Here is a 23,866-nt window from a genome sequence, read left to right on the forward strand (position 1 = left end):
ATGCAATATAAAGTATAATCTTGCAAAAGAGATGAACATAAAAGTCGAGATATTACAAGCTTTTCAGAGAAATAATCAACAAATGTAACAGTGGATATATTGGTGTTATTCTTTCCTAATGTCAAATCTAATAAAGGGGTATTAAAAACAAAACAAAAAAATCAAAAAATCTACACATCTATAGTTATAGCTCAGGAATCAAGAATTCTGCACATTTTAGGTTTTTACATTCTAACAATGCACTAAATACATTTTTTACATTGAATACATTTTTTTACATAAAATGTTCCGCACGAAATTCATTCACGATTGGGACTAAATCGGTAGGGTCGATCAGAAATCGTCGAGTCGAGTTTGGGGGACTTTGCACAAAATGCATTTTTAAGTAAAAGTCCGCATGAAATACATTTTACAATCGGGACATTGTCGGGATGTATTTGCGCGGAGTACATCTTTTACATTTAGTACATTTTTACATTTTTTCCGTTTCAAGTCTGCACCCAATACAGATTAATAAACGATCGTCACTTCGTCGGGAGGGCCGATCGGACGTTGTTAGGGTACGCGCATGCTCAGCGACGACATTATTATTCAATATTACGGGAGAATTTATCACCTGGATAGGTTGCTTTTGCATTGCAGAACTTTTATTTGATGTTGACACAAGTAGTTACTATGGTCACCACAATGTGGTGCTGTTGGCATGATAACTATCGAACGCTGACCGGCAAAGCAAGTTCCACGTATTCAGATCCCTCGGAGCGATTGTTCCATTGCTGGGTTGTGCAGGTGCAATTGTATGACGCCTTAAGTCGGATTGTCCGAAGAATTTCATCGCAAAAAGCGATATTTAAAGTAACGCTATGTCAGACAAGTCGAAACGCTCATGGAAAACGAAGATTAAGCGCGGAGAAAGGAGTGATGTCGGAAACACACTGGATAGTAAGAGATTGTTAGATTCGTCAGAAATGGAAAATGAGTCTGGTGGGAACAGTTGCCGCTGCTCGTCAACCAGTAGGCATGCGACAGACGTTCTACGCTCTATGGCAGAAATGTGGAAGCAAAAACAGCTGAATGACGTCGTGCTTGTCGTCGGCAAGCACCGTTTCGGTGCTCATAAGTTGGTCCTTGCCGCATGCAGTGGATACTTTCGTCGAATATTCGCCGAAAACTCGGCATTGGAATCGGAGGCGGAAAACCAGTTTGTATGTACCTTGCATGGCATAAGTTACAGAGCTGTGGAAGCTCTCCTCGAATCAATGTATATGGCGAGATTAAACGTGGATGGTCAGAATGTCGAAGAATTATTGCATGCTTCACACTACTTACAAGTACCGTTTGCTTTAAACGTCTGCAGCGAACACATAAAGAGAAACCTAACAGTTGAATCCTGTCTAAGAACTTTGGCATTAGTTAGCAACTTAGAATTGGTTGATTTGGAAGAAACGACTCTAAAATTAGCGGCAGAAACTTTTTCAAAAGTTTCGGATCTGGAAGATTTTTTGCTGCTTCCTTATGAACCCTTGAAAAAATTACTCTGCCGCGACGATATTATTGTTGACTCTGAATTGCAAGTTTTTAAAGCTCTGGTCAAATGGATGGAGTACGACCGAAGGCGAAGGACTTCTCATTCCGTCAGCCTTCTGGAGTGTGTACGGTTACCCATGATAAAACCGTGTGATATAGTGGACCACGTCGAACCAGTCGCTTTTCTGATGAACATCGCCGAATGTGAAGCTCTCGTTAAAGAGGCACTGCATTATCATTGTCTGCCCCTTCGTCAGAGCATCCTACAGTCCAGTCGTACCACCCCTCGATCAATAATCAAGATGTCCACCGTTGTAACGTTGGGAGGGCATCCGAGGCGGTCCAAGGACTCTGTTAGCAAGACAGTGAGGTATTTTAATCCTGACTCAAAAGAATGGAGATATTTAACAGAAATGGGACACCCGCTACACCACCATGCAGGTATGTGACCTCTTGGCAATAGTTTTGGTAACGCGATCTGTTATAAACTATGTAAACTTACCTGTCCATTTTTTTACGGAACAAAATGCAGATTTGCCATTAAGTAAGCTTTGCTAAATTGACAAAACTGGTACGGATCGATAGTTCTACGGAATAATAAAATGTGACCCTTCGTTTAAATGTCCTGTGTGTACCGTACAAACACTGTATACCTCATTAGAGTCGTGGCACATCTTTTCAGACCTTAAGGAGAACGCAGCACCTGTGCAAATGGTTTTAATTGTACAAACGATGAATAAGACTTCTCTAAGTAGTAAAGTAAACGTGGACAACTGGGATGAAGTAAGAATTTTACACCCCATTTTATTCATTTATCTACATGAAGCGAAGGAAAAATAACCATCCATGTAACTAAAGTATAACCCTGACCTATATACGAACTCACGCACGCGCAACAGTGCATTGTCCTGAACTAAGTAGGGAAATTCCCTTCTGAGTCACACACAACATGTATAAACATGTACGGGAAATTCCGTGTGAGTCATCACCATCAAACTAGCCTATATAAAGGACCCCCGTTGTCAGTCCGGCCGGCCGGTCGCGGAGTCTAGCTGATGTTGAACACGAAGTTCCTATCGGGCGAACTTGTTCACCCGATAGATAAAATTTTAGTAATTTCCTCTGAACTTAAAATATGACGAAGACCATTACTTCAAACAAAATGAGTCGTTTCAGATGAATGGTACTGATATCTAAAGTGTTCACTCTTTTATCTTTACGTACAAATGTAGTTCCTAAGTCGTTCTCTATCTCTATTCTATTCCCACCAACAAAACATTCAATACTCATTTCCCCTCCCCGATCTTTATCAATACTTATGATAATATCACAAGTTGTTCTGTTATCTGTTTTCATAGCATAATATCCAACCAAATCGTCAAATTCATCTCCAGTAGCTAACTTTACACATCTAATGAGAACTGTACCATGTTGAAGTATTTTCATATTATCAGTCATCTGTTGATTTACAGTCTGTAAAGTTAATTCAGCTGCCTCATCACCGACACTTTTCAGACCCAGTTTCTTTAAAGTTGTGTCCCAAAATAATCTAACTGGAACTCCGCTAGCTGTATACGAGCAATAATTCTCCCCCTCGTTTATCCACCTTCTTAGTGTATTATCTGCCTTCATTATTGTATTAAGAGGACTAATTTTAAGATGAATCGGTATACCAAGAAGTGCAATGTATGGATTCGTAGGAGTAAGCCAACTACGAAAATCTAACAATTATATTTGTTTACATTGCTATCAAAATAAATCACATTCGGAGTTCCTGGTGGTTCAGCAACACCTCCTGCAATTTCACTACCCAATATATCTAAGATGTTACGAGGCACATTATAAGGCATGAATTTCTGACTAGCCGAATCCCATGTCAGAGCAAAAGGAGTAGGATCATTCGAAGCTTTTGTGGCGTCAATACAGTTTCATCAATGTCTTTAAGTTCGGAAAATTCTACAGCATGTTCGTGGGGTGGCGCCGCGGCATTGGCTAAAACGAAATATTTTTCGCGGTCTTTATAACGAAGGACGTAATCCTTATTATGATTAGCAGCCATCTTAGTATTATTGTTAACTTTAACATCACTCAGATCTTCAAGCTCAAGATTTTGCATACGAATTGTACCTAGACCGAAGCCACTTGGATCAGACATACTCCGTAGGGACCTATATACAGTGAAAATTAAAATAATACCTTGTAATATACACAATCATGGCTTCAGCTATAGGAATGACAGTTCTCGGTGCTGTATTAAATGCAACGGCATTCACAGGAGGAAATATTATCGGACAAAAGCTTTCTGGGAATGGTGATGCTCTTATTGAAGAGAAGGTCCGACATGATAAAGCATTAGAAAAATTTGAACATGATCGCAACGTCTGGTCAGAAAAAAGATTACTCCAGGCTGACTGGGAAAGAGAAAATCAGCAAAGGATGCACATGCTGCGGCAGAATTAAGAGATACAGATGCAGAAATCCTAGAAGAAGCAGAAGCGGTGCAAAGCCGTTCCCCTATCGGAACGGAAGGGGCAGTTCAATTCTCAGATTATTATCAACCCAGTCCTGAGCAAAAGAAATATGAGATGATCTATATTGCTGGAGGATTGGTCGTGGGATGGTTTATCTTCCGATAGGGTTACACCGGTAGGGGCACCCGGCGCTTCGGGAACGACTACAGCAATTCAATACAAAAGCTAATTGGCCAGTTATTGAAATCGATCATGTTCCCATCCTGATCTGTTATCCAGATACGCATTGAATTCATGTAATCTCCCCCTTTTCTCAATGGCATAGAAATTGCTCCGTTTTTAAAATCGTAAGTAACCTTTTCACTTATTTCTCTCGTATCCCGGATGGGAAGTATTTGTAAACAGTTCGATACTTTCCCCTGTATGTATCCTCCGGAGGCACCCGAACCAAATGAAACATAATTTCCAGTAACATCGACTACATCTGAATGAACTATATATTTAGTGACTGTTAAGAAATCCACTTTCTTCGGACTCATAGTACTTTTTATAACTGGGTTGTTCTCAGGTTTATCTGAAAAGCCGACGACGTTGGCGAAGCTACCTGTGGCATTAAAATAGACTTTAATATCTTTAGCCAAAGTTAGATAAACATGGTTTGTCGGCAGATGTTTTTCAAAATTAATTTTTGCTTCAACCCGATTGCTTTGTTTAACGTATCGATATTGTAGTTACCTGGACGTATTGATTTAGTCTTCTTCGGTTGGTCACCTTCTTGATATTTTATTACATTATTCGTCGATGTTATGTTATGCCATGAATTATATAGTCCGCACTCTAGCAGTCTTATCTTCGTAAACTGTGTCGTGTCAATGCAAGGGTAAAAATTAACAGTGACTGGTTCACCTGTTTGGCTTTCAATCCAAATGATCATTGTTGTGCGCTGTATATATTACTAAGTATAAATGTTCGATGAATAATATTCCAAAGGTGCCCATTACGAAGTATAAGGTTCTGCAGGAATAATATTTTTCTGTTCAAGGAGATCTTTGGTCGCAACCGCGGCAGCAGTCGCACCGCCTATTTGCCAAGCGAGTCAAATTTGGTCGACTTGGATCGCCAACCTCTATTTTCAGAAATTTGCTGGAGATCATAAGATATCCATCGCAAGTCCTGCGATTACAATACCATCGTACATTGTGTTTACAACTGTTTTAATATCCATGATTGCTGACTAGTATATAAAATAAAAAATAAAAATAAAAAATATGGGGAGTTAATCCATCTCATACAATGTAGAGGAGCTGGCCCCCGGAGCCGCTACTGGCTCTGTTTTTTCCGCTTTCTATTTTGGGGAGCAGCCCCTTTCCGATCTGGACTCGATCGATTAACGGGACAGGGGGTATGCCGAGCACGCCCCCAATATAGCCCTAATGCAGTCAATGAAACTCCCACAATTCTAAAACAAGATAACATTTATTATACCAGCGTGATTTATTATCACACTGTTCTTTCATTGTAGGCGGTAGGTCTGCTTCAGTCGCTACCGCATCACTATCATTCCCCTCCATTGCTTTAGTTTCTTCTCCTTGTTTTCCTGTTCCATTCCGCTAGTCGCTTGCCCGCAGCAACTCTCCTGGATGCTTCGGCGGTAACGTCACTTTCTCTATGTTGCGCTGTGTCGGAATCGTTTCCGTTTCCGGTGTGGGCTCCGTCGGCGGGGCTTCTGACGGAGTCCCTGGCGGAAGCGTTTGCTGAGTCGGCGAAGTTGAATCCATTTATTTCAGGTACTATATTAACCCGATTTTTTAAAATTTAAATGTTTACCCGTAATTAAACCGGTGGAAACTAGAGCAAGTATGGGGCCCCACGTGTACGCTATCCGTCCTGATAATCTTTTTATTTCACTGTTTAGAATAAAATCTTTTTAAGATCAGTGGCATAGTTATCTCGATCATCGATTGGAACTACCTGACTTATTGCACGGGCTCCTAGATCTATGAAACTTTGAGTGATATTATCACTTATAAGAGAACTGTATTTCGCTTCATAGACTTTAAATGCTTTATTCACCGTTTCATCTCCCATTTTTCTACGTCAGCAACTGAAATCTCCTTACCAAAAAATAACTTACTTTGACCACTTGCGATGACACAGAGTATTTTTTCACGTTTCGTCTCTATTATGGATCGAGCGTCCGACGCTGCGGTTGGTAGTGCCCCTTCGGAACGTGTATTTGCCGATGTCTTTATTAAATTCTCCATTGTTTGCAGTATGTTATCTATTCTTAGTAAAAAATAAAAAATTCGTTTAAACCTGAATCCGAAATATAATATTAACATGGTCTGGAATGTTAGTACGATTCCGAAGTATGGAAAATTCTCCTCCATTTAAATCTATCTGTATATAGAAACACAAATCATGAGTACAGACTTATTCCCAGTTGCTTTTCAATTGAATAAGACGAGCGTACCGACAGTACAGCATGCTGATATTCCTTCCAAACCGAATGGAGGAATAAAACCTATTCTCATGGACTTAGAAATATATGTAACGCCGACAGATAAATTTACTTTTCATCCACGGGATGTGTTCAAAGATAACGTAATCACTCATCGATCAGCGAAAGAAAGTAATGTCTGGCTGGGCGGTCCAAACATGAAATACTGGGACCAGCAACTGAATTTCGCTGTATGGTGCAGCACTACTGGTTGTGGTATATCATTCGCCCATCTCTTTGATAAGAAATTTCCGCCCCAAATACGATCATTCTGCCGTTTCCATGTATATTTTACAATACGTCGTATCCTTCACGAAATGGGCGTTGCACTTCCAGACGATACCCCCACCTTCAAAGCGGGCGACAATCCATACAATCTCGTCCAATATGAACTTCTATGTACAGAATTTGGAAATATAAGTCCAACGAAGTCCGACTTTCGTTATCGAAAAGGTCAAAATAAAGGTCTTGGTTATGGATATGAATATTACACTAATCGTGGCCCTGTTCGACAGCCAAAAGCGATATACAACGGTCATGACTTTTTCCTCTCCGCCGACGGAGGCGTTTCTATACACATACCATTTTTGGAAAGAAAAAACATGTACTGTCCGACAAAGAACGACCGCACTACTATTTCTTCCGAAATGATGGATCGGAGGGACAATATAATAGTTTCATTCCTCTGAAGGGAGACTCTGGATTGACAAAGGCTGGCCTAGCCCGCCTCAATGAAAGTCTTGAAGCCTACGTATATTGCATACTCGGCGCACAAGCAAATATTCGCAGTACCATAGTGGGTGATACTGGCAGTGCAGAGCAAGTCCGAAAAGAATTCGGTGTTCTCCTCGAAGATGAAATTCGTAATACCGACAAAGTAATTAGTTATAGGCGATATCAAGACACAATAATGAATACTGGTGTCAAACTTGATATGGCAGTTTCACCCAATTTACTTCTCTTACCGTCTGAGATGGTCATTCTTTCGGGCCCGGCAATCTCAGGTTATAATAATGAATTGCAATACGCAACAGAATCTATGTCCTTCGGGGTGAACGGTGATATAAACACGGAAGTTCGAGAAAGTGCTGTACATGAGATGGAAGGGGAGGCGGATCCTGTGAAGTGGCAGGACGAGCCCGGAGAGTCACCACCACCTCACAATGACACGACTCGGATCGGCCCCGAAGGCCCTCCACCCGCCTTCGGAACGGAAGCAGCAGCGTGACCAGCGCAGACCCTATTCACGAATATGGTAAAATTGGTTTGTTATCTTTAGCAATATTCATTACATTTATTTACAGTATATAGATCCGATCCGATGGAAATGTTCGCAACCCCACCATTCAACATGATTATAACTGGACCGATAGGTTCTGGCAAAACAGCATTTGTAATGGACCTCCTCACCGGTCCGTACTTAAGGAAATTCGAATATATAGTTTTCATTTGTCCGACATTCATGAACAATGAAACGTACAATAAAAGATTCATTTTCACAGATGACAACGTATTCGTGCTTCCGGTCGAACACGATGCTGTGGAAGATACACTAGCCTTCGTACATAAGGAATGGGCCGGTACAAACACTTTAATAGTACTCGACGACTGCGCCGCGTGCAAAGATATGAAGAAGCGCAGTGACAATTTAGTCAAAATTGCTTTCAGCGCAAGACACGACAGATTATCTGTCTGGGTTCTGACTCAACAATATACTAGTATTAGTAAACCATTCAGGGAAAACATACAGATGTTAGTACTATTTTTCACACCGAGCGAGATAGACATCAACTCTATTATAAAACAATATGGAATGAGGATGTCAAAACAGAAGGCAGATTCACTAATCAATCGATTGCAAAGTACACAATTCAGTAACTAGTATTTCGTTTACGGCATCCGTACGGCATAAAATTTTTCGTATAATATAGCAATTATGGAAGCTGAAGCCGAAGGTACTCTTAGAGAATTATATTACAACCCGAAAACTGGTTTTGGAGGTGCACAAAAATTATATGACGCAGCATGGGCCAGCGGACTGAAAGTGACCAAGAAAGAGGTGCAGGAGTGGTTAAAAACTCAGCTAACTTATAATCTACATAAACCGGTACCTCGTTCTCATGCTACGGGCGGCCGGCGCGTTTTTGTAACATCGATAGACTCTCAGATGGCAAGCGGATCTCGTGGAATTCCCTCCCCCATTCGCAAAAGAGAACCGTAACATTCGATACATGCTAACAGTAATCAGATGTGCTCAAGCAAATATGCATGGGCTAGACCGATACAGTCAAAAACAGCGGATGATACGTTGCAGGCGCTACAAGACGTGATTAAGAAATCCGGGAGAAGGCCCGACAAACTTCAGACAGATGAGGGGCGGGAATTTACTAACCGAAAAATGCAGGGGTGGCTCCAGGAGTCAGGCATTCATTGGTTTCACACCTACAGTGACAAAAAAGCTAGCGTCGTTGAACGTTTTAATCGGACTCTTAAGACGATGATGTGGAAATACTTTACATACAGACAGACACGTGAATGGCTTTCTATTCTACCAGAACTTCTCGAGAATTACAATAACACCGTACACGGAAGTATCAAAATGAAACCCAGGGACGTAACAGAGGAGAACGATTGGCAGGCATTTTATACACTATTCGGTCCTGAGTTGGCAGCCGGGGAGCCAACCCTGAATTCAAGCCGGGGGAACGAGTCCGAATTACAAAATACAAGACCACTTTCAAGAAAGGATATTTACCAAATTGGACAGAGGAGATTTTCGTGGTTTCAAAATTGTGTACGCAGCTGGCTTGGGAACCCACCAGTTTACAAAATAAAAGATCTGAATGGAGAGGAAATACTCGGCACTTTCTATTCCGATGAACTTCAGAGCGCACCTTCAGAACGTGGGCTGACGAGCTGTACAGAGTAGAACGAATTTTGAAGACGAAAAAAATTAGAGGAAAGAAATATTATCTGATAAAATGGAAAGGTTATCCAGAAAGTTTCAATAGTTGGGAGCCGGAGGAAAATGTTATTAGAACTTCGTAAGTTCCTGTGCTGGTACTTGTCAAGTACTACGTAAGTACTACGTAAGTACTAACGTAAGTATTTACGAAAGTTATTCAATAAGTACCATGGAAGAAGTCTTAATTTCTTGAAAGCCGAAAGTGTCAGTTTACCACCTCGCTTCCACCCCCACCTGGCCAAGTATTTATCATGTACTGTCGTAAGTAATGTTCACTTATTGCATCTCTTTTGGCCGTATGTGGATGAGGTGGTACAGGGAAGGATCCGGAGGCACATATTAAGTTTGCAAGATCTTCAAAGCGACTGTGCATGTTGCCATTAGCTGTTCTTTTGAGTCCCCCTTTTTCAGCTTTATCTATAAGTTCTGGTTGAAGTATAATGTACACAACTGACATGAGCCATAGACAAGTAACTTCAAAGTCCCTTACAGAACCGTAAGGTTTCATCATATCAAGTGCCTGTAAGTCAAAAGAAGCATTATAAGCATGCACAGATTCACAAGCATTAAGAAGTTTGTGTAGGTTCTTGAGTGAGACTCGAGGTTGTTCTAGTTGTTCTTGACCAGGTGGATAATAAGCTTTTTCAAGTTCCTCCTCCTTGAAACCGTCTATTAAAAATCCTTGGCTGCCGCCGCCCCATGCAATTCCAAAGTCAAAAGCTCGTGGAGATTCTACTGGCCCAACTGTCTCGGTATCAATTGTTGGATTAAGTATATTCTTGAGAACTTCATGCGTAAGAGCGTTCCGAATTACCAACATGGAAGCCTGTAGTCGTGGCAAATTTCTAAGAAAGTCTGTTTGAACTTGTTGTGAATCTCTTCTAGTTCTTTTAAGGCGGTTATTTCGTACGACCTGGCTCGAGTCAACACATTCCGCCTGCAATAATCCCAGGGCATATCTTTGAATATGATAATGAAACTATGTAAATGGTCAAATGCTCTAGAAACAATCTTTTTTTCTTCCGCTGCCACGGAAACGCCCCGGATTCTAGAAAAAGTCAGATGTTGAATGATGGAAGAGTCACAAATAATGTAGCGTTCTGAAGGGAGGCCCTCCCACTCCCCCTCCCCATCCCCAGCCTGACTATTGTAAACTAAGAGTATGATCTATAAACTGTTTCTGAAAATCGGCAATCGAAACGGGGGAGCGCCCATTATAAAAGTCGGCAATGTTGCTGGAAAAACTAGTGTCAAATTCTGGTACGTGAAGCGGATCCAAATTTAATGCATCGTAACTCTTACCACTTCCAGTTGGTCCATTTATGAATATGTATGGCATTTTGGGGATACTATATCATAGAAAAAAAAAATTTAAATTATTTTTATTAAGATATATACGATAATACAATGACAATCCTTTCTATTTCAACTGCAATAAAAATACTTGAAACCGGAGAAGAGAATATTCAAATCAGTGACGGCAAACTCATATTTGGTGAATCTTTGGTAGATCCTTTCATATACGTAGACAGTGAGCTAGAAGTGGTTTTCCCCATCGGACCTAAGTACGGCTCTAGAGATCCTGCTACATGCGATGGGGTGTGTGTCCGTTGGCAACCGAGTCTTCAAAAGTTTACCGATTTAATAATATTCCGTACCCTAGGTGAAAGTTTCGATGCAAGCACTGCTAAAGTTATGCTGCAAGCCTGGCCGCTCACTCCAAGAATACTACTGGATTTACAATCCATCTAAAGTGTATCGGAAGCGAGGGAGCGAGGCACAGCCAGTTGCGTATTTTAAATTTCAGTTTAAAAGAGGGGCTCACGATTTCGCTACATGTATTGATATGGTTCAAGAAATTGACTGCGGTTTTAAAACAGTGAGCCCATTGCCAGTCCGAGAAAATCCTGCTATTGTACCTCGTAATATCCGGAAAGGTAGTAAGATAGAATTCTTAGCATTTAAACCGCGCTTAAGTAAGCGTGCTCTTTCTTTCACTGTTGAGAGATTAATATTTTGTGCTGCGCCTAATAAACCAGAAATTCAAGATGCGGAAGAAATAGTCGACTTAGAAAGATTAGGTGAGATATATAAACAAATAAATGCTGACAAAAATATTATAGTGGATTTTGATGACCTATCATAGATAATTATTTTTTCATTTTAAAAATTTTTAGGATAGTATATATCATAAAGATTATTATGGCCCGTCAATTACATACAGCATTCAAGGGAGCAGTTTTACGAAAAGAATTCCTGAAGTCAAGCGAGTAAAGGATATCGGGGAGCTGGTGGATATTGAAGGTATGGTCAAAGGGACCCGAAAGATGTACTCTGTTTATACCGAAATGGAAGTCAAATTATCGGATCCGAAAACTGGTAATACACAACGCGTTCATTGTATGTTAAATTAAATGATACATACACAAAAGATGTAAGAGGATCGGGATCGGATGTGGGGCAACAATTAATAGATCGCTACGATCGTATGCTTGATACAATTGAAAATGTTGAGGGTTCTGGTCTCGTTCTCGAGGAGATACTTAATTTTGAAGTAATTCTAGTAGAAGTTTTACTCGGGGCTGGGGCTGGCGCAGTCCAACTTCCCGGATGGTTAAAAAATAAGCATTGTGTTAGCGATCTGGTGCTACCTTCGGGCAGCGAGAACTGTTTTCAATACGCCATCGTAGCAAGTTTAAAGTTGAGCGATCCGGAGTTTCGTGAAAAGAAATGTGGTCAGGTAAGGAGAAAATGGAATACGTACGCTCCATTTATTGCTGACTACTGTTGGGAGGGAATACCCACGCCCACGCCCGCCGATCTGACTGTATTCAGGCGCTTCGAGCAGCAAAATCCAGGCATCAAACTTCAAGTATTTCAGATCTACGAAAATGATCCCGCTCCCCCGTCCGACATAACTGTGTTATATAGTTCCCCTGGCGGAGCCCCTGACGGAACCGTTCCGATAGGGGAAGGTGAAGCCCGTTCCGAAGGTGATAGGAATCAAATAGCAAATATCTTACTGATAGTTGGCGAAGACGGCGGCCGTTCTCACTTCGTACCAATTACTGCGGAAAATCGCCTTCGTAATTCTCGTACTAATCGAAAGAATGAGCGCAGACGGAAGTGTATTTGTATGGTTTGTAAAAGAGGTTTTAAGTCAACAGAAGAATTAGAAAAACATCAGGTATACTGTGGAACAGACACTGCCCAGCCAGATTTTCCTAAGGAAGTGTGTCAATTTGAAGGACATCGGAAGAAGGTTCCTTCTCCCTACGTCGTCTATGCAGATACTGAGGCAATTATTGAGAAGGGGACCGGCCGGCACATTCCAATTTGTCTTTCATATGTTATGGTGGAACGGGGGTGGGGCGCCTTCGGAACGGGGCGACCACCCACTGTTTATGGTAAAAGAACATTCACGGGGCTCTCCTGTGTTACAGACTTTCTGAAGGATATGAAAGAACGGGCCGAGTATTATTCTAAATCGTATTATTGGAAAATAATACCGATGAGGGATCCTTCTAATTACCGGCGCGACGGATGTGATCCAGTCTGTATTGCATGTGGAGAGCCGGCAGGATACCGAGTAGTGAAGGAGGAGGCGACCTTCTATTGCGAAGGATGCCGGCCGTCGAGAACCATTCCTATCTACTTTCACAACCTCAAGGGATACGATGGTTCTTTTATTTTGAAAGAATTACATGAAATAGATGATGGTCCCGGACAAGAGCCAAATTTAATAGCTAAGACGGGTAATGGTGGAATTATGGGTCTCTCAAAAACATTTATTTTTAGTGGCTCAATTGTTGTCGATGGGAAGAGGGAGATAAAGAGACGTTTCTTTTCTATAAAGTTTATGGACAGTGCTCAGCTGATGATGGGGTCATTGGCGAAGTTGGCAAAAAACTGTGCCGGAGGATGGGTGGACGGCGGCCCACTTACGTACCCGCACATTCAAAGGGCGAAAGGTTTCTTCCCCTACGAATATTTAGACTCGGTTGACAGATTAGAAGAGGGTGAGCTCCCGGAGAGGGGGGAATTTTATAGCGAATTGACGGAAGAGGGGATTTCAGAGTCTGATTACGAACATGCTTTGCGAGTATGGGACGAAGTTGAGTGTAAGACGATTCGTGATTATATGGAATTCTATTGCGAGACTGACGTTCTACTTCTTGCAAATATATTTGAAAATTTCCGTGACACATGTTTAGAAGCGTACAAGTTAGATCCAGCCCACTATATGTCAGCGCCTGGCTTGACATGGGATGCTATGTTACTTTACACGGGTAATAAATTTAAACTCATTCAAGATGCTGAGCAGATGAAATTCATTCAGAGGGGAATACGAGGAGGTATCAGCCAGTGTAATATTCATTATTTACAGACAAATCATCCTGCTTACGCCGCCGGCGGGAATTACGATCCAGAGAAACCAGTGACCGAAATAAAATATCTCGATGCAAACAATCTCTACGGCTGGGCAATGAGTCAGGCAATGCCTACGGGCGGACTTCATTGGATGACGATGGAAGAGTGGGATGAAGGGGGCGGAGCCGGCGGGGCGTGGGGACCCGGCGCCACCTTTCCACCAAGTTTTCTAGAAGTAGACTTAGAATATCCACCCGAATTACATGAAGAACACAGCGATTTGCCATTAGCGCCGCATCACTATGAATTTCCGAGGCAGGGCGGTCGACTGATTACAAGTGTGATGGATAGAGAGTCCTATGTCTTACACTACAAGTTGCTGGAATTCTATCTTCGGATGGGAATGAGATTGAAAAAGATTTATCGGGTGCTTGCTTTCGATGAAGCTCCATGTCTCGCGAAATATATTGACTTTAACACTAAAATGAGGACAAAGGGGAGGACAGATTTCGAAAAGAATTTCTATAAGCTGATGAATAATGCAATGTTCGGTAAGACAATAGAAGATGTTCGAAAGTACAGAGACTTTAAATTTGTTTCGGACTGGAACGGCACGGATAGTGGACGTAAAAAGATTCAGAAGTATAATCCAAAGATGAAACATATAACTTTCATAACTTCCGAAGAGGATGGCGATTCCTGCGACAGTGCCCTACTGGAACTGAAAACGGATGAGCATAGATATGTAAAACCAGTTTTCATCGGCGCGGCAGTACTGGAACTTTCTAAGCTGCTTATGTATGAGACGCCATTACAATTACTTTCGGGCCCAGTTCCCTGGAATACGATTAGCCTACATGGATACTGACAGTTTTGTTTACAGTGTGCCCCTCCCGGACCCGGACGTAACTTTCAATGATATAGTCCGAGAAGATGTTGAAAAGAATGGTGAGAAGTCTATATATGATACTAGTGGGATGAGTGGACCCATGGTGGCCCCCAACTTTCCGAAGATTAATAAAAAGTGATAGGTAAATTTAAAGATGAGTTGAATGGTGAACCTATTCTTGATTTTGTCGGCATACGCTCGAAAGTGTATGCTTTTCGAACTCCAACTTCGGAGACGAAAAAAAATAAAGGGGTGAAAGATGTTTGTGTTAGAAAACATTTGAACTTTGAAGATTATAAAGATCTATTTGAAACTGGGAAGAAGCCGGAGCCGGCACAGTTTGTACAGTTTGTACGGAAAAAGGCTGGAGAAATCCGTAGTGAAAAGCGTAGTAAAATCATGATGGCGCCAAATGATATCAAACGTGTGCAGCTATACAATCCAGACACGGGCGAATGGTTGGCAGAAACATGGCCGATAGGACGGACGACGGGTTTAAAATTGTAAAGACTTTAATCTACTATTTTCAACAGTGACCTGGGCATCACTGATAACATAAATGTGGGCAATATATTATCATTGTGAGCGTCATCGCCACCCCACTCGGTATCTTTCTTCAGGATCTCAAGTTGAATTCCGTTCTTGTGTTCATTACTTTTAAACCATTTCCATGAAACTCAATATCTTTAAAACTACGCAGATCGATAAACAGACAGAATTTATTCTTCAAATAATCGGCCTCATCTATATCAATTTCACACCAATCTTTATCTTCAGCAAAATACCGTCGCACCTCTCGCCAAAATTGTCTTGGTATCATCTTCTGAGCGTACACTTTATTTGCAATGCCTTCAATCATTACAGACACAGATTCAATGGAGGGTTAAAGAAAAGTTCACTGTTCAGTTCTGACTGATTCTGATTTTTAGTGAAGAGTATAGCGATACCTCTAATGCTACGTCGTGGTACATTTATATTTTCATTGATAACCGTGTCCGATTCTTTGAATGGATTGTTCTAAAATAATGTATATGCTCGTAAAGGTAACTTTTTCCACCGTTGTAATAACCAGCAGTTGACCCGCGAGATTGAGGTCAGAAATTGTTTCGTATTCCATTTGAATGTTTTTTAATTTATAATTGGTTGTAATCAGTTTATTACTGACAAGTAATTGGGGGGCGGGTGCCAACGTAATTTCCCATTCAATATGACTCCCTAACGCTTTTGGATATGCAACTCCATGGCCTGTTATGAGGGGATGAGTGAGACGAATAGCATATTTTGTTTTATATGTGTCAAAAAGTAAATTATCGCCCACGACGGCGGCATCTGCATCGGCCGAACCGCTTCTTAATTTTCTTAGATTTTCGTTCTGAATTCCGTACAGTGTCATGTTCGATCTCTCCTTTTTATGTTTGAAGAGATCGCGATAACATTCAATAAGGTTATATTTATTCAAATCGAAAAGTGTCTGACCCTCAAATGTGAGTTTCATACGCTCCACCAAATTTTTTGCAACATTTTGTACTACTCGGGTAGTTCCACCTCCATTACTTCGAGATCAAAAACCAGGTCGAAAGTATCTGGAACTAAGAGTACTCCGCTTTCTAACTTCGGACATCGTATGATAAGTGTCTGGCCTGGATCTGCCTCACTTGGATTATGAGCAATCACGTGATGAGTTCTTTCTGACTTTGTTCCATTCGGTATTCGGTTGGTGAAAGTCGGTGATAATGTTCTATCGTACCCCATTTTCGTGTAATGTATATAGTAGAAGAAAAAAAGAAAATAAATCACATCTTACGTTTCACTTCGTGTATATAATGACTTAGAAGAAAAAATCACATCTTTACGTAAATATTTCCGTCTGCCTGAAAGATAAATCGATTGCCTGTGTCGCGAATCAATCGAAGGACCCAATATTCTTGGAGATGATGAGCCTTGGTCATCCTCAGTATCCTGGAATACAGCTATGAATTCTAGTCGCTTAAAGAAGTTAGTCTTTTGACATTCCTTCACGAAAGCTAATATGTTATGATACAGATTATCATCCTTTAGTCGGACACCTGGATTTGCTCGAAGGATATGTCGATTTACCCGTCGGAGTTTACACCATTCCAATTCGACAGAGAAACCAAACAGGTCTTTATTTTTAGAAAGAAACTTTGCAATATTCTTTTCACCAAACATGTCGATGCCGTAGGGGTGTCATATATTAATACATAATTTTATTTATAATGACTAATGTTAAACCAGTTAAAAATATCCATAGCTGTTCTCCGACAAATCCGACCACCGATCCTGCTGTTTTTAATAGAAAACTGACGAGGGGAACCGATTACCTGGTATTGCAGCAGCACTTTTTGCGGCCAATGTTTTTAACCATTCGCCAAATTGCTTTACAATTTCTTTCGCTTTTGTATAGCTATCGCTTGAGCCTTTGGGCGGACCTGAACCTCCTGCTCCCGCTCCTCCCCCTCCTCCTCTAGTTACAGCCAGGGCAATTGTTGATATTGTCATTCCAAGGGCAGTCAGTATTGCAGCGATTGTAATACCATTTCGTTTAAATAACTCTGTCAGCTTCAGCCTGAGTGACAAATCTGGATCAGAAATTACATCACGAAGAGACCTAGTCGTAGCCAGACTTTCACGTGCCTCACTGATCTTACCATGTTCGTATTCAATTCGATTGTCAACTTTAGCTTCTCTTGTTATGAGTTCAGCTAGTAGTTTTTCAGCTTTTACTTTTGCTTGGGTGTGTTCTACAGGAATTTCCTCTAACTGTTTTTCAACTTCTCTTTTCAATAGCCTTATTTTAACTTTTTCGTTGTTAAGCTCGCCAAGACGCATATTCGCAATCCTTAATTCATCATTAATAGCTCTATATTCAGGGTTTAGATTGTTCCATTTTTCGATTTTATTTTCAAAAGCTTGTATTTTATCTGCATTACCAGACGCATCTTGTCGTAACTATGTCAGTTTATCTTTGTATATACCCATGTCTTCTGGCGTCATCTTCTCAGCCGGTATTTTATCGTTTTTCACATCTTCAGAATACAATGTACAACTCACATATTCGGGCTCTGCGCTAGAGCGGCCCCAAATACATTTTTTACAAACCCATATCCTGATTAGTTTTTATTGAGTTTTTCACATAAAATGTACCTTCAAACTTTTTTTGTAGCGGGATATTTTTGTAATATAGTTTTCCATCATCACCAATTCTAGTTTTAACAATCATATATTATTTTACTGACGGATCAGTGATGTTATGTTGTTTCATGAATTCATCAATCAAATTCTCTTTATTTTTTTCCAACTGTCTAAATAAATTAACATCTGCCTCTCAGATACCGGGTAAGCTGCCAGCCTGGAAAGGACCGACTTCCGCAGGGCATTATCGGTTAAGGATGTTTCAGTAATATCAGTATCATCATCATTCAAATTTGCATTATCGAAATCCTGGAGTTCTATATTTTCTTTTCCTCCTTCTGCCATATTGTCTTTCTATATTACTACAATTATTTTTTATCATCCATTACATATACAGTAAAAATGCACGTCTCAGTTGTTGAAAGCGTTGAACAATTGGCTGATTACATAGAAAGAACAAGTGCTGCATATCGACGAAGTTATAAATTAATGGGTCGAATTGATATGGCTCTTAATATTACTAAGGGAATTCTTGTAAGTTCTGCTGTAATAGCGGCAATTCCAACAGTTCGGTACTGTTAGCTTAACTCCTATACCTGGCGTCGTTATTGATGTAATACAAGGGAAAACGGGTGTAGCAAAGAGACGAGAGAAATATAAACATTATTATGTTCAATATAAACAGCTGCTTACACAAATACAAGAGAAAAAGGCGCAACCCTTCGGAACGAGGAGGCTCCGGGGTCAGAACTTATTCAGGACATATTTCATCAGGCGCTAGAAATTCAAAAACAAGAAGGATTTAGTCCGCCGCTGGAGCGATATCTACGATATTATGGATTGAATGGATATGAAAGTTAGTTCGCCCCGATAGGAACTTCGTGTTCAACATCAGCTAGACTCCGCGACCGGCCGGCCGGACTGACAACGGGGGTCCTTTATATAGGCTAGTTGATGGTGATGACTCACACGGAATTTCCCGTACATGTTTATACATGTTGTGTGTGACTCAGAAGGGAATTCCCTACTTAGTTCAGGACAATGCACTGTGCGCGTGCGTGAGTTCGTATATAGGTCAGGGTTATACTTTAGTTACATGGATGGTTAATTTTTCCTTCGCTTCATGTAGATAAATGAATAAAATGGGTGTAAAATTCTTACTTCATCCCAGTTGTCCACGTTTACTTTACTACTTCCCTACTTATGTAATGAGAGTAAAGCAGGCGACATGGGTTCGGCGTCACTGTGAATTTCAACGACACCGACCTAGGCTGAGCAACGCTAATGTTCAATTAGTAGTTTGATTTTGAGCGTGTAGACCCTTTCGCTTAAGACAAACACAAATGTAGCTCTAAAACAGCTGTCCTTGGGTTTTGAAATAAATCACAGTCCCTATCGAACATTGATAGAGTGTGACATAATAAATAATAATAATAATAATAATAATAATAATAATAATTTATTTATTTATATAGCGTCTAAATCCACATAAAACAGTGATCAGAGACGCTTTAAAATACATTTTAAAAAGTAAATTAACAAAAGCAATTTTAAAAATGTCTACAAGATTGAAATTTCAGATATTAAAAAAAAAATTAAAATCAAACACAACCTAAAAATCTAATTTAAAAATGTAAGCCTAAAAAGGTAGGTTTTCAGCAAACGCTTAAAACTATTAAAGTTTGAACATAAACGGATGCTCAGCGGAAGAGCGTTCCACAATTTGGGAGCAGCGGCACTGAAAGCTCTGTCACCATATTTCTTTGTTCTCACTCTGATCGAACACAACTTGAAATGCTCTGCCGAACGTAGATTACGCCTTGGGGTGTAAAGACTTAACATTTCTGTGAGATATTTGGGGGCAGAACCATGAATACATCTGAAAGTGATTATCAAGATTTTAAAAGTAATCCTTTGATGAACTGGCAACCAGTGCAATTCCTGTAAAAGTGGAGTAGTGTGAGCATGACGATTTGAAAGGGTAACAATCCTGGCAGCAATGTTTTGTATGTGTTGGATACGACTAATTGAATATTGAGGTATGCCGTACAGCAAAGAATTACACATGTCGATACGGGAGGTTATTAGAGCATGAACTAACTGTTCAGTAGTTGTCCTAGACAAATATTTACGGATGAGGGCAATGCGACGAATGTGAAACATAGTGGACTGACAGATCGAGCCGACGTGGGTTTTCATAGAAAGACATGAATCAAGAAGAACACCCAGGGACTTTGCAATAGCTGGAATCAATGCATCACCAATACGAATCACTCTCATCACGAGTCAATGTCAACTTCATTGACAACAGTGCGTGAGACTGGAGTATTCCAAAAACTTTCCCGACCGTTTTTGTATGAAACGTTAAAGCGTGTTGTATATATAATTATGTAAAATAAAAGTCCTACAATCATGGTATGATGATGGTATGACGTGAAGCTCATGAGAAGTGCCCTCTGTGTGACCGAAAATTTAATAGGATATGATAAACGAAAGATAAAATTGTTGTCTGAAGGTTGGGCAAAGTTATACAATATGTGAAAGACTGTCGCATGCGCAACTTTCTTCCCGCTTGTCTCTACCAGTATTACCACCAGACTTTCTTTCCGATTCATACTCTGGAAAGTCAGTAGGTGTAAACTTTGAATGAATCTCACTTTCTCAATCTCATGCCCAACTCCTGCAGTGGCGGTTCTGGGCGGATTTCTTTACGTGGCTGGAGGCAGGCACACAACGGACAGAACTGAGCACCCGACTGACAGAGCTCATCGATACGATCCAAGAACCAATTCTTGGATAGAAATTGCCAGTATGAAGAATAAACGAGAAAGTTTTCAATTAGGAGTCCTTGATGGCATGCTGTACGCTGTCGGTAAGGTCATATTCTATCGGTTGTCCCAGTTAACCCTTGAGTGGCAACGTCGATTTTTGTTGCCTTTATACAATAAAACGCCAAACAATTTCTTTCAGATAGACATTTTTTTCTTGATTTTTACTCAAAAAGTGTAGTCCATGAAAATCTATGTCCATTTGGTCCAAAATCTTGGAAAAATTACAGAAAAATTCATAAAAATTGGTAAAATGTTGCTCTGATATTTGGGGGCGGGGATATACAGTGCTCAAAGGGTTAATCTCTTTTCGTAGGTAGCTTGTATGATGTGACATCGCATTATTAGTCGCCTTGAAGTTTTAGATTAATTTGTGCCGCTAGTCCAAAAGTGTCGAGAAGCTGAAAACTGTTTCAAAAGTTGAAGGCAATGTATAGGTTTTCTAAGATCCTACGAAAGGTACTTCCGCATGCACGAACTTTATTTTACATGTGGTACACGTGGACAACTTTATAGAATCTACACGGTTGATACCGGGAAGCTGTTATTTATCTCCGACAAAGAACAGAAAGATTGCAAACAGAGACTTGTATCGATAATTAACTTCAAATCGCTCTTTGGTGAGTGGATATGTCGAGTAACAGCTTTTATCACGTGATGCATTTTCAGGTGGTAGGATCGATGACAGTACGTCATTGGCAGATGTTGAGAAGTACAACCCGTATACTGACAAATGGGAAACTATATCACCACTCAGCGATCCCAGACGATCTGTTGCTGTGGCGACACATAATGGACGTCTCTATGCAATGGGAGGATCCGGTAAGTTGATGTGTTCATGGGTCCGTAATGGACGATGGTCAATTATATTTAAAATTTTGTGATTAGATGCTTATGACCACGGTATTTGGATAATTGATTATTCTCAAAATTGAATACAAACCTGTTTAAGCTGACGTCATACCTACTACGGAACAGAGTGTCAAGACCAGACATCCTGTAAATTACCATATTAGACACTGTTAAGGTAGTATGCAACTCGAAATTGCAAAACAACCCTTTAATTTGTTCAAACTTTCCTCAAATAAATTTTATATTTCAAAATTAATAAGAAAAGTTGGGGGAGAGTCATCATGCAAATTTTGGTACTTTGGAAATAAATGTCATTAAATTTAGGTAGACTTTAAATTTCAAAAATGCTGCCATCCATGTGATTTCCTTAGGAAAACGTTAAATTTCGATTTTGACGAAATAAGACGTAACGTTGTTAACTTTTACTACAAGAGCTTCAATATGAGCCCCACAAGTAGTAGGCTGAAGAACTATTGTAAAGGTTTGGGAGTCAGAATATCTGTCCCTGAGGCGCATTCTACCTTAAAGTAATTTTGTCGATTGAATTGTTACTAGGTAACCGGCGGATATCCAACAAGGTGGAAAGATACAACCCGAAGACCAAAAAGTGGGAAACAAAACGCCCGCTGTCAACTCCTAGGTTTTTCGCACTTTTAGTCTCCGCGAGTAAAAATCTATTCCTGGCAGGCGGTGCGACTGTCGACCAATCCGGCAACCTACAATGTGTTGACAAAGTCGAGAGATACGAGTGTCTGACGGATACATGGACCTCTCTGGCGAACATGCTCACACCACGCGCCGAAGCTGCTTGCACGGTGCATGACGGGAAAATTTATGTTGTTGGAGGGTATAGCTGGGACTCGAACACCTGGTTAGACTCGGTTGAGTGTTATGATACTGCTAAGGACGAATGGACCGTCATGAAGTCTATTCCTAAACCATATACGGGGATCGCTTGCTGTACCTTAGTACTCCATAAGCTACCGTAGCAGAGGTCAAAAGTTTTGTACTTTATGTTTCAAGGTTTAGCTAAAGTGAGGTCTTTTCATATACCAATGGGTTGATTTTTATATTAAAAACATTCAAACGATTAAGTTATCGACTTCTTGAAGTGTGCAATGCTATGGTTCCGATTGGCCGTCTTTTGTGATATTTATTCGTACATCTTCATTACATCAATTTTCCATCGTATATAAACATCAGAAATGGCTGCATTTGTAATTTTCAGTGAGATCAACTCTCAAGATTTTACGCTTTCCGACATATCGAACCATAAAGTTGGAAAACGGCCCGTCGTTATCCACATACAATAAGACTATTTCAATTTCCATTAAGATAAAATTGTCGTGAATTTCAAAATAAAACGTAGCAACGATGCACACAGTCTCCGGCATTTATTTGTATTCCGACATTTACGCGGAGGAATGGACAAGGTCACATCTGGAATTGCTTTTACTTGACAATTTCTATGTAATGGATCGCCGGATTAAATAGACCGACACGAAAACCCATTGCCTTTGGCTCTCTTCGCTATGAAGAAGGTTTGGATGTCTAAAATCGAATCGGACAACGAAATTGTAATTTTTAACTTTCCAAATTACGTTAAATTGCCAAAAAAAAGTCGTTTGAAGTTTAAACTGTCTGCGGACTTTGGGACTGTTGACATTTCGGAACAAAAGGTGACCGAGAGTCACGTGAATACACGGCTTCCAAGGAGAGTTACTTGGGTGTACAGGTAGTGAGAATAGCTGGTGAACTTGTGTTTACTATCTACAGTCCCTTTGCTTTGGGACGAATAGCTTCACTGCGCCAAGCCAAAATATCTACTTCTAACAGTTTCTAGGGTCTCTGACTATGGAAATCGGTGATGGCGCTCTTCATCCCTAGACAGCGGAGCATGAAGAAGTTCGGAGGAAAGTGTTCATCTGTACGAACAGTACGTGTAATTTCCCTTTGCAATTCTAGGCGGGGAACATTCAGACAAAACCAAATAATTTTAAACGTTAACTGACTGCTTGGGTTTTCTTGTCAATTTTCGTATCTTTTTGAAATTAAGAATTAGTCTGGAAAGATATCCTCAGTACTGATACGCCCTCCCCCACCCTCCCCTATTTTCTCATTTTACAATTCGGAAGTCTTGCAGTATACTGTAGGATGTTGAAAGTCTGTTGCATTCACTCTATGGCTGGATAGATCCATCACTCGACATCGCTCCTTTTCACACTCTCCTTTAATGGAGTGTCTTTGAGGAAGGGATCTTGCAGTCTCACATTCACTTGATCTTCTGAACAAATACTGAATCAATGGACA

The 23,866-nt window shown here is 40.5% G+C and overlaps 1 protein-coding gene across 1 annotated transcript; it reads left to right on the forward strand.

Annotated features, from left to right (window-relative positions):
* Positions 1 to 317: 317 nt before the first annotated feature.
* On the forward strand, positions 318 to 22,870 carry LOC139121235 (kelch-like protein 26). Its single transcript, XM_070685946.1, has 4 exons — positions 318 to 1,968; positions 20,563 to 20,748; positions 21,374 to 21,526; positions 22,112 to 22,870. Exons 1-4 carry the CDS (start codon positions 864 to 866, stop codon positions 22,543 to 22,545), a joined length of 1,878 nt encoding a protein of 625 aa, XP_070542047.1. The 5' UTR covers positions 318 to 863; the 3' UTR covers positions 22,546 to 22,870.
* Positions 22,871 to 23,866: the final 996 nt, after the last annotated feature.

This window comes from Ptychodera flava, chromosome 21 (assembly GCF_041260155.1).
Source record: "Ptychodera flava strain L36383 chromosome 21, AS_Pfla_20210202, whole genome shotgun sequence".
In the NCBI taxonomy this organism is placed as follows: Eukaryota; Metazoa; Hemichordata; class Enteropneusta; family Ptychoderidae; genus Ptychodera; species Ptychodera flava.